Source organism: Orycteropus afer, unplaced genomic scaffold (assembly GCF_000298275.1).
Source record: "Orycteropus afer afer isolate SDZICR_OR568_19922 unplaced genomic scaffold, OryAfe1.0 scaffold00134, whole genome shotgun sequence".
Classification (NCBI taxonomy): Eukaryota; Metazoa; Chordata; class Mammalia; order Tubulidentata; family Orycteropodidae; genus Orycteropus; species Orycteropus afer.
In genome coordinates this window covers 6,801,263-6,814,700 of record NW_006921721.1, presented here as the reverse complement: position 1 = coordinate 6,814,700, position 13,438 = coordinate 6,801,263, and the positions used below count along the sequence as shown (strand labels likewise).

The 13,438-nt window shown below is 39.4% G+C and overlaps 1 protein-coding gene across 1 annotated transcript in view; it reads right to left on the bottom strand.

Moving 5' to 3' along the window:
* The window catches only part of MRPS31 (mitochondrial ribosomal protein S31), a 77,369-nt gene that overhangs the window by 51,541 nt on the left and 12,390 nt on the right, over window positions 1-13,438 (bottom strand). Inside the window, exons 3-5 of the mRNA XM_042781568.1 lie at window positions 2,693-2,851; window positions 1,520-1,660; window positions 135-140 (exon numbers count right to left, since the gene is read on the bottom strand). Of these exons, the coding sequence (XP_042637502.1) occupies window positions 135-140; window positions 1,520-1,660; window positions 2,693-2,851 (306 nt within the window). The remainder of the gene's footprint in view (window positions 1-134; window positions 141-1,519; window positions 1,661-2,692; window positions 2,852-13,438) is intronic.

Genomic DNA, 13,438 nt, shown 5'->3' with positions numbered 1-13,438 from the left:
TGTCAACCACTCAGAAAGCAATCAGGGTAGCAGATTCTGGATAGAGTAGGAAAACAAAGTAGAATAAAACTCAAAATCATTTAAAAAAAAAAAAAAAAACAGATTTACTGGTCTGATAGAGCCTGGTGAGACACCTGAGACTGTGGACCCTAGTTACCCTTCAAGTCTGGAATTGAACTCATTTCTGTGGCTTCTAGCCAAATAACAGACAAGCATATAGGGTGAACATTTACATCAGGTAGATACACTCCTTAGAACAATCAATCATGAAAGAACAGAAGGACAGTATTTGCATCATGGAGATAGCTCAATGGGCAGGAATGTACAGGAAAGAAGGACATAGGAAAAAGGTACTACAGGGAGGAAGTAAGAAGAAAGCTGTTAGATTGTGGGGAATTGTAGTCAATGTCATGAAACAAAATGTGTATGAACTGCTTTATGAAAATGAATTTACTCTGTAAATTTTCACCTAAATCACAAAAAAACAAAATTGCAAGTTACCAAATTCAAATCATCATAAATAACCTATCTCTATAAAGCATATATGCACTCTCTGCCTTTTTTTGTTGTTGTTGTCATTGGATGGTGGGTTATTTTTCCAAAATCTGAAGAAAGATGACTATAAATAAATAAAAGGAAATGAATATACACTGTCAGGCATTTAGAATTAAAAATAATGTTTCTTCCAAAATGTTTATTTGTTCATAATTCAGTCACCTCCATGTACTCTAAATCAGGAGACCCCAATTTAGTGTGGGTAGATGGGAAGCAGGACCCACTTAAATTCATGGTCTAGAATAATGTTTGTTAGTTGCTTTCAAATCGATTTCAACTGCTAAATTCTGCATACTTCTCCCTCTCTAGGAAATGGTATATAGAGTAAGGAAAAAGATACGAATGTATCCATAATGCCGAGATACCTATCAGCAATGAATACTGACAAGCAATAAAGTAAATCTATAGTTAATGTAAATTTAATAGTAAATTATACTTAATCAAGACTATGGTGCATCTAACCCAAGCCATGATATTTTCAATAGCCTCATATACATGGGAAAGCTGGCCAATGAATAAGGAAGGCAGAAGAATTCATGCCTTTGAATTATCCATGTTGGTGAAGAATACTGAATAGACCACAGACTGCCAGAAGAATGAACAAATTTGTCTTGTAATGCTCTAGTCAGAACGCTCCTTATAAGCAAGTATGGTGAGACTTCATCTCTCATACTTTGTACATGTTATCAGGAGGGGTCAGTCCCTAGAAAAGGACATCGTACTTGGTAAAGCAGAGGGTCAGCGAAAAAGAGGAGGACCTTCAACAAGATGAACTGACACAGTGGCTGTAACAATGGGCTGAAGCACTACAGTGACTGTGAGGATGGTACAAGACCCAATAGTGCTTAGATCTGTTGTATACAGGGTCACTATGCGTCAGAACTGACTTGGTGGCACCTAACAACAAAACAACATAGTTAAGGTAAAAACAAACAAAATCAAATAGACTGCAAAACTTGAATACCTTTTTCTAAGATGAGCGTTCTTCTGATGGTCAGAGTAAGTATCAGACCCTTCATCAAATTCTATCTGGTGCTCTGGTCTTGTACTAACTCTAAATGTAGCAGATTTGGCAACTTTCATATCCGATATTATGTTGCTGAAACTGAAATAATAAAAAGGTCAAGTGTATTATAAATTTTAGCTAATCAATAGTAATAAACTTTCTTAAATAAGAGATTCAAGTCATTTAATTCTTATTTCACGTAATACAGCATAAAAATTAGGTTTAAATAAAAAAACTGTCACAAATTTAACATTCTCATACCACAGACCATCAATATTTAGGCTTCCCTCTATCTTTTAAAAAGGTTCTTCAGAAACCTTCATTTGAAACATAATTAAAAGTCTCACTTATGAGAAATTATCAAACATCCAAAGTCTGTAGGAAAGTATAATCAACATCTGTATACCTATCACCCAGATTCAACAACTTGAATACTTAATCACTTCAAACTTCATAACTTCAAATTTAGGCATATTTATTTATTGCCCTTTATTTGTTCAAATACAAACAAAATGGGTCATGTGACTGACAGCCTAGACATTTGTATTTTTCTTTTAACTTCCCAAGATAAATCTGGTACACACTCTCATTGAACCTACTGGTTTAGCTTACTCTCTAAAGCAAAGCATCACCACTTAGTATATTTCGGCAGCAAGTAGTATAATCTAGCATAAAGTATGAGAGATGAGCCATTTGAACAGAAAGATGTCAGCTCAAACGTAAGACTAAGAGGGGAAAGAAGATAACAAGCCTGCAGACTATCATAATGAGAATAAAATAAGCAAATTACTCAACTGAAAGGATTTATCTTTTCAAAGAAACTAATCTTACTCTCCTATTTGTCTACCTAACTACCTATTTATTTATAATATTACCGTATTTGACACTTATTTTTCAGGGAAAAGAAATTACACTATTTTCTAAAAGAAAAGTTTAATCATTCAACTGGTCTTTTAAAAGCTACAATCTTACTCAAGACATTTTTTCAAAAAAGTCAAATCTCTAAACCTCTATTTCTGAGGATCATTTTACTTATCATTTATCACTTTCACTTTATATTATCTATGTATTACTCACCAGACAGATGAAAATAGCCCACTTTAAGTCATAAGCATTACTCGACGCACTAACCTAATTTTCTGTCTTCCTCCATCCTTCTGTGCCCTTGAGTTTTCCTCATGCTGCCGGAGCTGTCTGAGCAATTCTGACTTGGTCGTCTGCTTGTTCAAAGGGAAAGCCTCTGCAACAGCAGATGCGGCTGCTACTAACTCAGGACTTAAGGACTCATTTCTAAAAAAAAAAAATTAAAAACAAGTGAGAAAGAAAAAAGAAGCACTACTTACTAGTCCATTAAGTTAGTGAAAAGTTAAACGAATTTTTGAGGAACTTTTTTTTATCATTCATGAAAGTATTATTCAATTCAACTCCTGACAAAAGCAAGGATTCTCAAATACTACGTATTAGTTTCATATAAACTTTGAAATGTTAAAAGTTAATGGAAAGGAGCCTTGGTGGTACAAGATTTAAGCACTTAGCTACTAACCAAAAGGTTGGTGGTTCAAACCCAGCCAGTGGCTTTATGGGAGAAAGACCTGACAATCTGCTCTGGCAGATTATAGCCTAGAAAACCCTATGAGACAATTCTACTCTGTTACGTGAGGTCACCATGAGTTGATACTGACTAGATGGCAACTAAGTACAGCAACAACAAAGTTCTTGATACTTGCTGATGCATGATACTAACTCAGAACAATGTATTGAAGTGGACAGGTAAGATATCAACCTCAAAAATTCTAATCAGCTGAATTTTTTAGGAAATTCCATTTTATTTAAAAAACAATATATATTGCAAACAAATATAAAAATTGCTAAACTTGTTTACAGCAGCTTTATTCATAATTGTCAAAAATGTAAACAACTCAAATGCCTATTTTATATGGAGAATAGATTTAAAAAAATTGTGATATACCAATACAATGGAATAGTACTTAGCTCTCACCCACACCATAAATGAATCTCTTAGACATTTGTAGGGAGCTCTGGTAGCATAGTGCCTCAGGCACTTGACTGCTAACCAGAAGGCTGGCAGTTCAAACTCACCAGTCACTCCTCGGAAGGAAAGTTGGGCAATCTACTTCCATAGAGATACTGCCTTGGAAACCCAAGGAAGGGTCACTATGAGTCGGAAATGACTCGACGGCAGTGAGTTTAGACATTTGTTGTGTGGTTAGGTGCTGCTGAGTCAGTCCTGACTCACAGCACAGTCCTTTGCCATCCTCACAATTGTTGCTATGCTTGAGACCACTGCTGTAGCCACTATGTCAATCCATCTCATAGAGGGTCTTCCTCTTTTTCACTGACCCTCTCTCTACTTTACCAAGCATGATATCCTTTTCCTTTCCTTCCTTGTAACATGAACAAAGTATGATGGACAAAGTCTTGCCATTCTCACTTCTAAGGAGCATAATGGCTGTACTTCTTCCAAGGCAGATTTGTTCGTTTAGTACATGGCATATACAATATTCTTTGCCAATATCATAATTCAAATGTATCTTTTTCCTCAGTCTTCTTTATTCATTGTCCAGCTTTCACATGCATATGAGGCAGTTGAAAATATCAAGGCTTGGGTCAGGCACACCTTAGTCTTCAAAATGATATCTTTGCTCTTTAATACTTTAAAGAGGTCTTCTGCACCATAAAGAAAACAAAATTCCTCACAACTAAACCAATAAGCAACATCATAATAAATGGAGAAAAGACTGAAGTTGTCAAGGATTTCATTTCATACCTGGATCAATACCCATGGAAGCAGCAGCCAACAAATCAAACAATATACTGCATTGGGCAAACTTGCTGCAAAAGACCTCATAGATATCAGAGGGAATGAAAGTTGTTAGATACAAAAGAGTACTGCTAAAGGGGTACGGAGGCAGCACTTTTGACCTCCTCTGACTACACAAAAGGAAGACAGAATCACCATCCGCAGCCCAAGGCCTGTTCCTATGAGGCCAGACATGCTGCCACCCTCCAGCCCTCTTACCAACCTTGACACCAACCATAATTCTCGCGGCACCCACCACCTCTTTGCTGGGTTCGATAATTCACTGCAGTGGCCACACAGAACTCACAGATTATGGAGTTTATTAGGGAAGCAACAGGCTACAACTCAAATTCTGGAATGCACTCAGGATACAGTTGTTCATCAGCTCCCTACAAACATCTAAGAGACTCATTTATGATGTGGGTGAGAGCTAAGTACTATTCCACTGTATTGGTATATCACAATTTTTTTAAATCTATTCTCCATACAAAATAGGCATTTGAGTTGTTTCCATTTTTGACAATTGTGAATAAAGCTGCTGTAAACAAGTTTAGCAATTTTTATATTTGTTTGCAATATATATTGTTTTTTCAATAAAATGGAATTTCATTAAAAATTCAACTGATTTAGAATTTTTGAGGTTGATGTCTTACCTGTCCACTTCAATACATTGTTCTGAGTTAGTATCATGCATCAGCAAGTATCAAGAACTTTGTTGTTGCTGTAGTTAGTCTCCCCACTGCTTCGACCTCAGACACACCTCTCTGGCCCTTGGCCTCTTGGCCTGGCCTCTGTCTTTGTGGGCCAGGTAAGTCTGCTGTTCTGTCTTGTGCTTCTTGGTTCCACTGCTGCCATTTCTCAGCTGGGTGTCTCTTTCAGCTTCATGTCTCTCTCTCTCAGCTGCACATCTCTCTCTCTCAGCTGCACATCTCTCTCTCTCAGCTGCACATCTCTCTCTCTCAGCTGCACATCTCTTTCCCAGCTGTGCATCTCTCTTTCCCAGCTGCACATCTCTCTTTCCCAGCTGTGCATCTCTCTTTCCCAGCTGTGAGTCTCTCAGCAGCACCCTTCTCTCTCTCAGAAGTGCATCTCTCTCAGCCAGCCTTCAAAGAGATTCCTTGTGCTTCTAGGAAGACTCATTTTGAGCCTGGCAGAGTGGCAAAACCAACCAATCCCAACATCAGAGTTCTACACACCTGAGAGCGAACAAATTTTCTCAGATTATTTTGTGCTACCCCAGGTGGATGACTTTTTAACAAACAGCTACTCAGTTTCTCACAGCAAAGTGGGAGTTACAAAGACTAAGGTTAGAAAAGCGACACCATGTAATTTATTACACCACAGGCCACCCCCTGGCTTTTCCAGCCATTATTCCTTTTATATTTCAAAAATTAGCATCGCTTCATCATCAGCACTTCATGCCTTTATCTCCCCCTATTTAAATAGCCAATTTCTAATTTGCCCATCCCTATCAACCAGTACTCTGAGGAGACAAGCACTGTCCTTTCTCTCTGAAGAATCTTCTGTTCTGCTTGGAAACTTTGGGCATCTGCATACATAAACAAGCAAAGTCCAGCCCAGCGCAAGCCATCAAATTGCAGCAACTTAACACCAGCTCAGTGTCAAACATCTTCCTCTTCATTTGGTCAGCTCAGCCCTAGCCATCCCAGCTAGGTCATGGGTACCAACTGCCAAGTTTGGGAGTCACACTCTTCCCTTCACTTCAGACCAGCCAGCACCTTCTCTCTCTCATCCTCAGTCCTCAGGGACTATTTCCATGACTGTAGGCTCACAACTCCTTGCATTTCAGACCAGTCAGCCCTCCCTCTCATCCCTAGCCTCTGTGGCCTAGGTCAAAGAGTACCAAACTCAGCCTGCTTCTTCATTGCTGCACTTTCCTCACTCCCAGTCAAGTGGACCGAGGTGGTCACAGCGAGCAGCATACAAGCCTACTACTTGCTGGCTTCCTTTAACTTCCAGTCCTAGAAGGGGTCTCTCTCATGGAACATGATTTTCCTGCCCTGATGCACCCAAAGCCAAACCGCTTGCTTGAAATTCAAAAAGCCCAACAGTAATTTTTTATCTCTGTAAGTCCTGTCTTCAAATGCAGATCTACTGTCCTCTTAGTAGTTCTGGGTGGGGCTCAGGTTTTCTACCTAAACCCTCTATCCTCTACACACAGGGTTTGAAATAAAAGCCTGTGTTTTTTTCTGGGCAAATTCAACTTCCCCTTTCAAAATATCCAATCAAGTATTGGCTGCTGGCGGACTTACATACTCTCGTGTTATCCATACTCCATAATCATTTCTAATGTACAAATACCAAACAAACAAACAAACAAAAAACCTGCCATCAAGGCGGATCTGACTCATAGCGACCCCTCCTTGGATTTCCAAGGCAGTATCCATAGTACATTCAAATAAACACATAATCCTTTTTTTTAAGACATTCCAGTTTCATCTCTTCACCTTATTTCCCCATTCTATGTATATGGCTGTGGGCCTTTGGCTGGGTGTAACCAAAAGCCCTGGCCTCTGGATCAATTAGCTCCTTTAACAAGTATTACCAACCAAAGTAACCATCTAAGAATCCAAAGTTTCACTTTCCAGGCCCCTTCTTTCTTTTACAAAGTCCCATGCTTCTATGAGTCTGGAGACACTGCAATAAATCCCACCATATCTAACACCAACTGCTAAGGAGACATGGGGGCGGCACCTTCTGACCTCTGACTGCACAAGAGGAAGACAGAATCACCATCAGTAGCCCAAGGCCTGTTCCTATGAGGCCAGACATGCCGCCACCCTCCAGCCCTCTTACCAACCTTGACACCAACCATATCTCTCATGGCACCCACCATCTCCCTGTTGGGTTCAATAATTTGCTGCAGTGGCTACACAGAACTCACAGATTATGGGGCTTATTAGGAAAGCAACAGGCTACAATTCAAATTCAGGAACGTGTTCAGCATACAGTTCTTCAGTCAGGAAAGTCTTCCCTCTGCTATGCCCTTAGACACGCCTCTCTGGCCCTTGGTCTCTTGGCCTAGCCTCTGCCTATGTGGGCCAGGGAAGCCTGCCACTCTGTCTTGTGCCTCTTGGTTCCAGTGCTGCCATCTCTCAGCCAGGCATCTTTTTCAGTTGTGCATCTCTCTTTCTCTCTCTCTCAGCTGCATTTCTCTCTCAGCCACACACCTCTCTCTCTCTCAGCCACACGTATCTCTCTACCATGCATCGCTCTCTCATCCGCATATCTCTCTCTCTCAGCAATGTGTCTCTCTCTGCTGGCAGTCAGAGAGATTCCTTCTGCCTCTAGGAGGGCTCATTTGAGCCTGGCAGAATGGCAAAACCAGCCAATTCCAACATCAGAGTTCTATACACCTGAGAGAGGGCAAACTTTCCCAGAAGATTACTTTGTGCTGCCCCAGGTGGATGACTTTAACAACCAGCTATTCAGTTGCTCACAGCAAAATGGGAGTTACAAAGACTATGGACAGAAAAGCCATACCATGTGATTTACTACACTGCAAGTACATACTATATGATTCTGTTTATGTCAAGTCCTAGGGCAGGCAAAATTAATCTGAGATGAAAAATAATCAGGAACTGTAGTTGCTTCAGAACATAGGACTATTGACTGGGGAAATAAAAATGGGAATTGTTCTGTATCTTGGTAAGTGTGTGGGTTACATGAGTATATCCATCTCTTCAAATTGTATAGCTAAAACTCGTACATTTCAATAAGTAAATTTTCCTTAAAAAAAGAATCATAAATTCTCATCAAGTAGAAGATGAAGAGTAGGCAGATCTAAAGATGATTCATTCAAGAGTGGCAAAATGCTGATAAACACTGAAGGCAGGTGACAGGTAAAAAAAAGGCTACTCCTAAATAAATTAGTTTAAGTTAATATAAAAATATGCTAGACATAATATGAAATTATTTACAACACTTCTCAATGCACTAAGACTTGCCACCTCAATGAGTGGAATCCAAAGTAATATTTCACTCACTACACCTGGTTTTCTCTATCATAATCCATTATCTAATATGTAAGTCAAAGTTCTCAAATCCCTGATGCTGTTGGATAAGGATTTTAAATACTGTGCTTTACTAAGATATGGTTGATCGAAATCTGTAAAGAATGAAAGAAAAATAGGAGAGTGAAAATAGAAAATATAACAGTAAGTTTAAAAAAAAGTAGAGGACTTTTAAAACTTTATTTGTGACTAAAGTTTAAATCTTATTCCCAAATCACTATATTTCTTTCATAAACTCCCTGTGAACTTTATTTTTAAATGTTAATGTATGTGTTTGATAAAAGTATGCAAAGAATAGAGATGAGTATTCATTTTCTAGAAATCATGTTTGTATATCATTAGTTTTCTTTAGTCATTGCCTCTGGCTTTATAACTTGAAATGTGCTAATTAACAAAATGATGAGAACTTGTTAAAAATATCTTTTAACAACCTATTCTATTCTATAATATTCATATAGGATATTTCATGAATGCATACTTTTTGATTTTACACCCTCTTATGCTTTCTGAATATCTTTAAAATGAACTTTATGTGACAGACAATTTCAGAAAACAAACTCTAATAAGGGAGAAGATATAACATTAAGTGGACCTATAAATTGGTATAACTTTGGTGAGCAATTTGGTGATATATATCTGGTGGCACAGTGGTTAAGGCATTCAGTTGTTAACCAAAAGGTCAGTAGTTCAAATCCACCAACTGCTCAGCAGGAAAAAAGAAGAGATAGTCTGCTTCCATAAAGATTTATAGCCTTGGAACCCCTATGAGGCAGTTCCACCCAATCCTAAAGAGTTGCTATGAGTCAGAATCAACTCAATGGCAGTGGTTTTTTTTTTTTGTATCAGATGTCTAAGACATGCATATGATTTGACATGTTGTTGTTGTTGCTATGTGCCGTCAAGTCGGACCTGACTCATAGCGATCCCTCCTTGGGTTTCTGAGGTAGTATCACTACGGAAGTAGATTGCCCAGCCTTCCTTCCAAGGAGTGGCTGGTGGGTTTGAACCGCCAGCCTTCTGATTAGCAGTCAAGTGCCTTAGGCACTATGCTACCAGAGCTCCCAATGATTTGACACAGCAATTCTAATTCTAAAAGTAATCATATATGTGGAATTTGAGAGAGATGCTCTATACTCCCAACTCTAGGCTTAAGCAGTTCTATCCCCTATGCCTGGAAGGAAAATAAACTCTCAGGTATCTGATATGGCTTTATCCTAAAATATATCTCAGGTCTTTGCTTAAATGTTACCTTATCAGAGTCCTTGCTGGGTCAGTCTTTTAAAAATAACACCTCTTCAGCCTCATCACTCTTATTTTTCCTCATTTGGCATAATGTGTGTGTATGTGTGAGTCGTGTTAGTGCATACCTTCCCCCTACTGGAGTGTAGGGAGTAGGGACTTTGTTTTATTCAGTGTTCTATCTCCATACTTAGGACAGGGCCTGAGATATAATGGCAATTCAAAAGCACTGAATACATGAATGATGTCAATCACAGCACCATTTAATACTAGTAAAAACTAGAAATAATATAAATTTCACACACAGGATTAGTTAAGCAAAAAATAGGTAATTGGAAGCCTTTTTTCTGGATGATCATAGCTGGAAGTTGCTTGGTTAACAGAAAATGAGTTACAGCAGGAGCAAAAAATTTAGGTTATTGCAGCACGCACCAGGTATTAGGATCCACTAAATACTGACACTCACTAGGCCACCACAGAAAAGCCTAGCCCCAGTCTATTCTGAAAGACAAAGGACAGAAAAACAGCGCTGGCAGAGCACCTTCAGGTTCCTTCTCAATAGTCCTTATAACATTAATGCAGGCAACAGATCACAATAGTCATCCAAGAGTTAGGAAATGAGACCTGTATCAGGCAGGTGTGGGAGCTGCCTGGTTTAGTGCTCCACAGGAACCAGTATGTCTTGTTATAAGGCCACAGGCAGAGTTTTCAGGATCCTTGTAAGGCGCTCTGGTGGCATAGTACCTAAGGCACTTGGGCATTTGACTGCTAAACCAGAAGGCTGGCAGTTCAAACTTACCAGCCACTCCTTGGAAGGAAGATTGGGCAATCTACCTTTATAGAGATTCTGCCTCAGAAACCCAAGGGGGAGTCGCTATGAGTTGGGAACTCGATGGCAGTGAGATGAGTAAGGGATATGCAGTTAGTAGAGTAACTCCTCTCAAGCAAGACCTAAATATGGTGCCCCTATCAGGTACTTGAAAGAGCTCTGCGATGCTCTGGTTAAAGCATTGGACTGCTGACCAAAAGGTCAGTGGTTTGAACCTACCAGCCCTCCGTGGGAGAGAGAAGATGCAAGACTACTTCCATAAAGATTTACAACCTTAGAACTCCTATGGGGCAGTTCTATTCTGTCTTATAAGGTCACTATGAGTCAGAATTGTAGATTTTATCAGGTACTTAGAGTTCTCCCAGTCCAGATACAATCTATCAAGGGGTCAGTTTATCAGGACAATAATGCCTATAATGTAGCTGACATTCTAGTTATCAGGGTACCACATGTGACAGATTATATTTTCAGAAAATAGACACAGCAATATTCCTGGTCACACATGCCCAAGAAAGAGAGTCTATTTCCCCTCTCCTTTCAGGGGAGCCTTTGTATCTGCCTCAATCAACAGAAGGAGGCAGAAGTGATGCTATGACTTGTGAAGCTTGGTAAGACAACATGATACAACTTTTGCCCAGATTTCTCTTGAGCTGTCTGTCCTGGAAACCCAGCTATCATTGTGTGAAGATGCTCATTCTTAATAAGGATATAACTCAAGTTCAGAAATATGCAAGAGTACTACAAAGCTGCCTGCTGCATGTCTGTGGTCAGTAGAGGGATGGGGATCATTTGCTCTGGCAAGTGGGTTGAAAGAGACAGTGGATTAAAAGAGATTATACTATATATTCATGGAACAGAGTATTATGCATACATTATGGTGTAAAAAATATTTACTAGCCTAGGAAAAGGGTCAAAACAAATGGCTACATGAAAATATCAGGCTATTATCTCATTTTTGCAAATATTTATGAATATATACAAATACAGAAAAAAATTAAAATGCAAATAGAATTGATTTTAGGAAGACTGTGTGATTCTTCCTTATGATTTTTAAATTTTTTCCCAGAGTAAGAATTACTTTTGCATTTTTCTATATGTGTGTATATCATATATTTATATATGGTTATTTATTTTGTTTTTGTTTCTAAAAGGGAGAGGAGGTACCTACTACAGGCATTCACTAATTGAATTAGCTTATTCTCTAGAAACAAAACAAAAAAAACCCCAAGTTGTCTTGGCACCTATTCTGATTCAGGATGATCCCATATGTGTCTAAGTAGAACCGCACTCTACAGGGTTTTCAATGGCTGTGATATTTTGGAAATAGATTGCCAGATCTGTCTTCTGAGTGTCTCATGGTGAGTCTGAACCATCAACCTTTCAGTTAGCAACCAAGCACCTAATAATGTGCCCTACCCAAGGACAGCTTGCTCTCTGTCACCCAATTATACTTTCTAGAGACACTTTTGCTACAATGTGATACTACAGAGAAACCAAGGAGCTCCATAAAAATATTTAGTCATTCTGGGAAGCAGAGATCAAAGATAAGTTTTCCTGCTAATATGAGTCAGTGGTGGGTGTCTTAAAGCCATATACTTTATCACTTGAATTGAGGACATCATCGATATAAAGCACACCATCATTTTATGTGTCATTAAAACAAATGAACAAAATTCAGTCATTTAACCTAAGACATGATGCCAAGATACCACAGACTGTAAAGGTAGTCTCTGACTTATGATGTATTTGAGTTACAATGAACCACATTATGACTGTATATATTTTTTTGTACATCTTATTGTTAGTAATAAGTACTACATATAATGTTGCAGCATGAAATTTGCTGATGTTATCATTTGCAATGTTCAATACTATGATTCTCTCTTAAAAACACTGCCTATACCACACTAGGTATAGGCAGTGTTTTTAAGAGAGAATCATAATATTGAACATTATAGGAGAGAGAACCCAGGCACACCCAAAGCAGCAAGACAGGAGAGCGGCAGAAAGGAGATTACAAGCCAGGAACCTGGACAGAGGAGCAGTCAGCCGTAGGGATCCAGGTGAGAAGAGAGAACTCAGGCATGCCCAAAGTGGCATATGATCTAGAACAATGGTACTGAAGGAGGAAGCAGCAGGGCAGGAGAGCAGGAGAAGGGGGATTAAAAGCCAGGAACCCAGACAGAGGAGCAGTCAGCTGCAGTGATCCAGGTGAGGAAAGGGAACTCAGGCACGCCCAAAGCATCAGGGTGGTAGAGCAGGAGAAAGGGGATTAAAAGGCCCAGGAATCTGGACAGAGGAGGAGTCAGCCACAGGGACCCAAGGAAGGGTGATATGAGAGGTTTCCAACAGGAAGACAAACTTGTCTGTCGGTTTGTCCTACTGTGGTGACATGTTGATGTGTTTTGGGGCTGAGCCACTGGTGTTTCAAACCCAGTGGGATGCACATGGTGCACAGGTATCAGCCAAGTTTACAGACTGAGACAGACTAGGAAGAAGGAGGAGGCCATCCACTTCTCAAAGAATTGGCCAGGGGAAACCCTATGAATAGCAAAGAAACATTGTTTGATACATTACCATGCAATTTTATGAATAGTCTGGTTAGGTTAGAAGACTCTCAAAATAGGACTGGGAAAGAGCTGCATCATCTGAGTAAAGACAGCCTTACTCCTACGGATAAGGTAAAGCTTTCAAGACCTCCACTTTCTGATGAGGCACCATTCAAATTGAAGAGAAACAGCTGCAGATATCCATTAATCATCGGAATATGGAACGTACGAAGTATGAATCTAGGAAAATTGGAAGTTGTCAAAAATGAAATGGAACGCATAAAGATTGATATCCTTGGCATTAGTGAGCTGAAGTGGACTTGTTTGGCCATTTTGAATCAGACAACCATGTGATCTACTATGCCAGGAATGACAGTTTGAAGAGGAATGGCGTGGCATTCATCA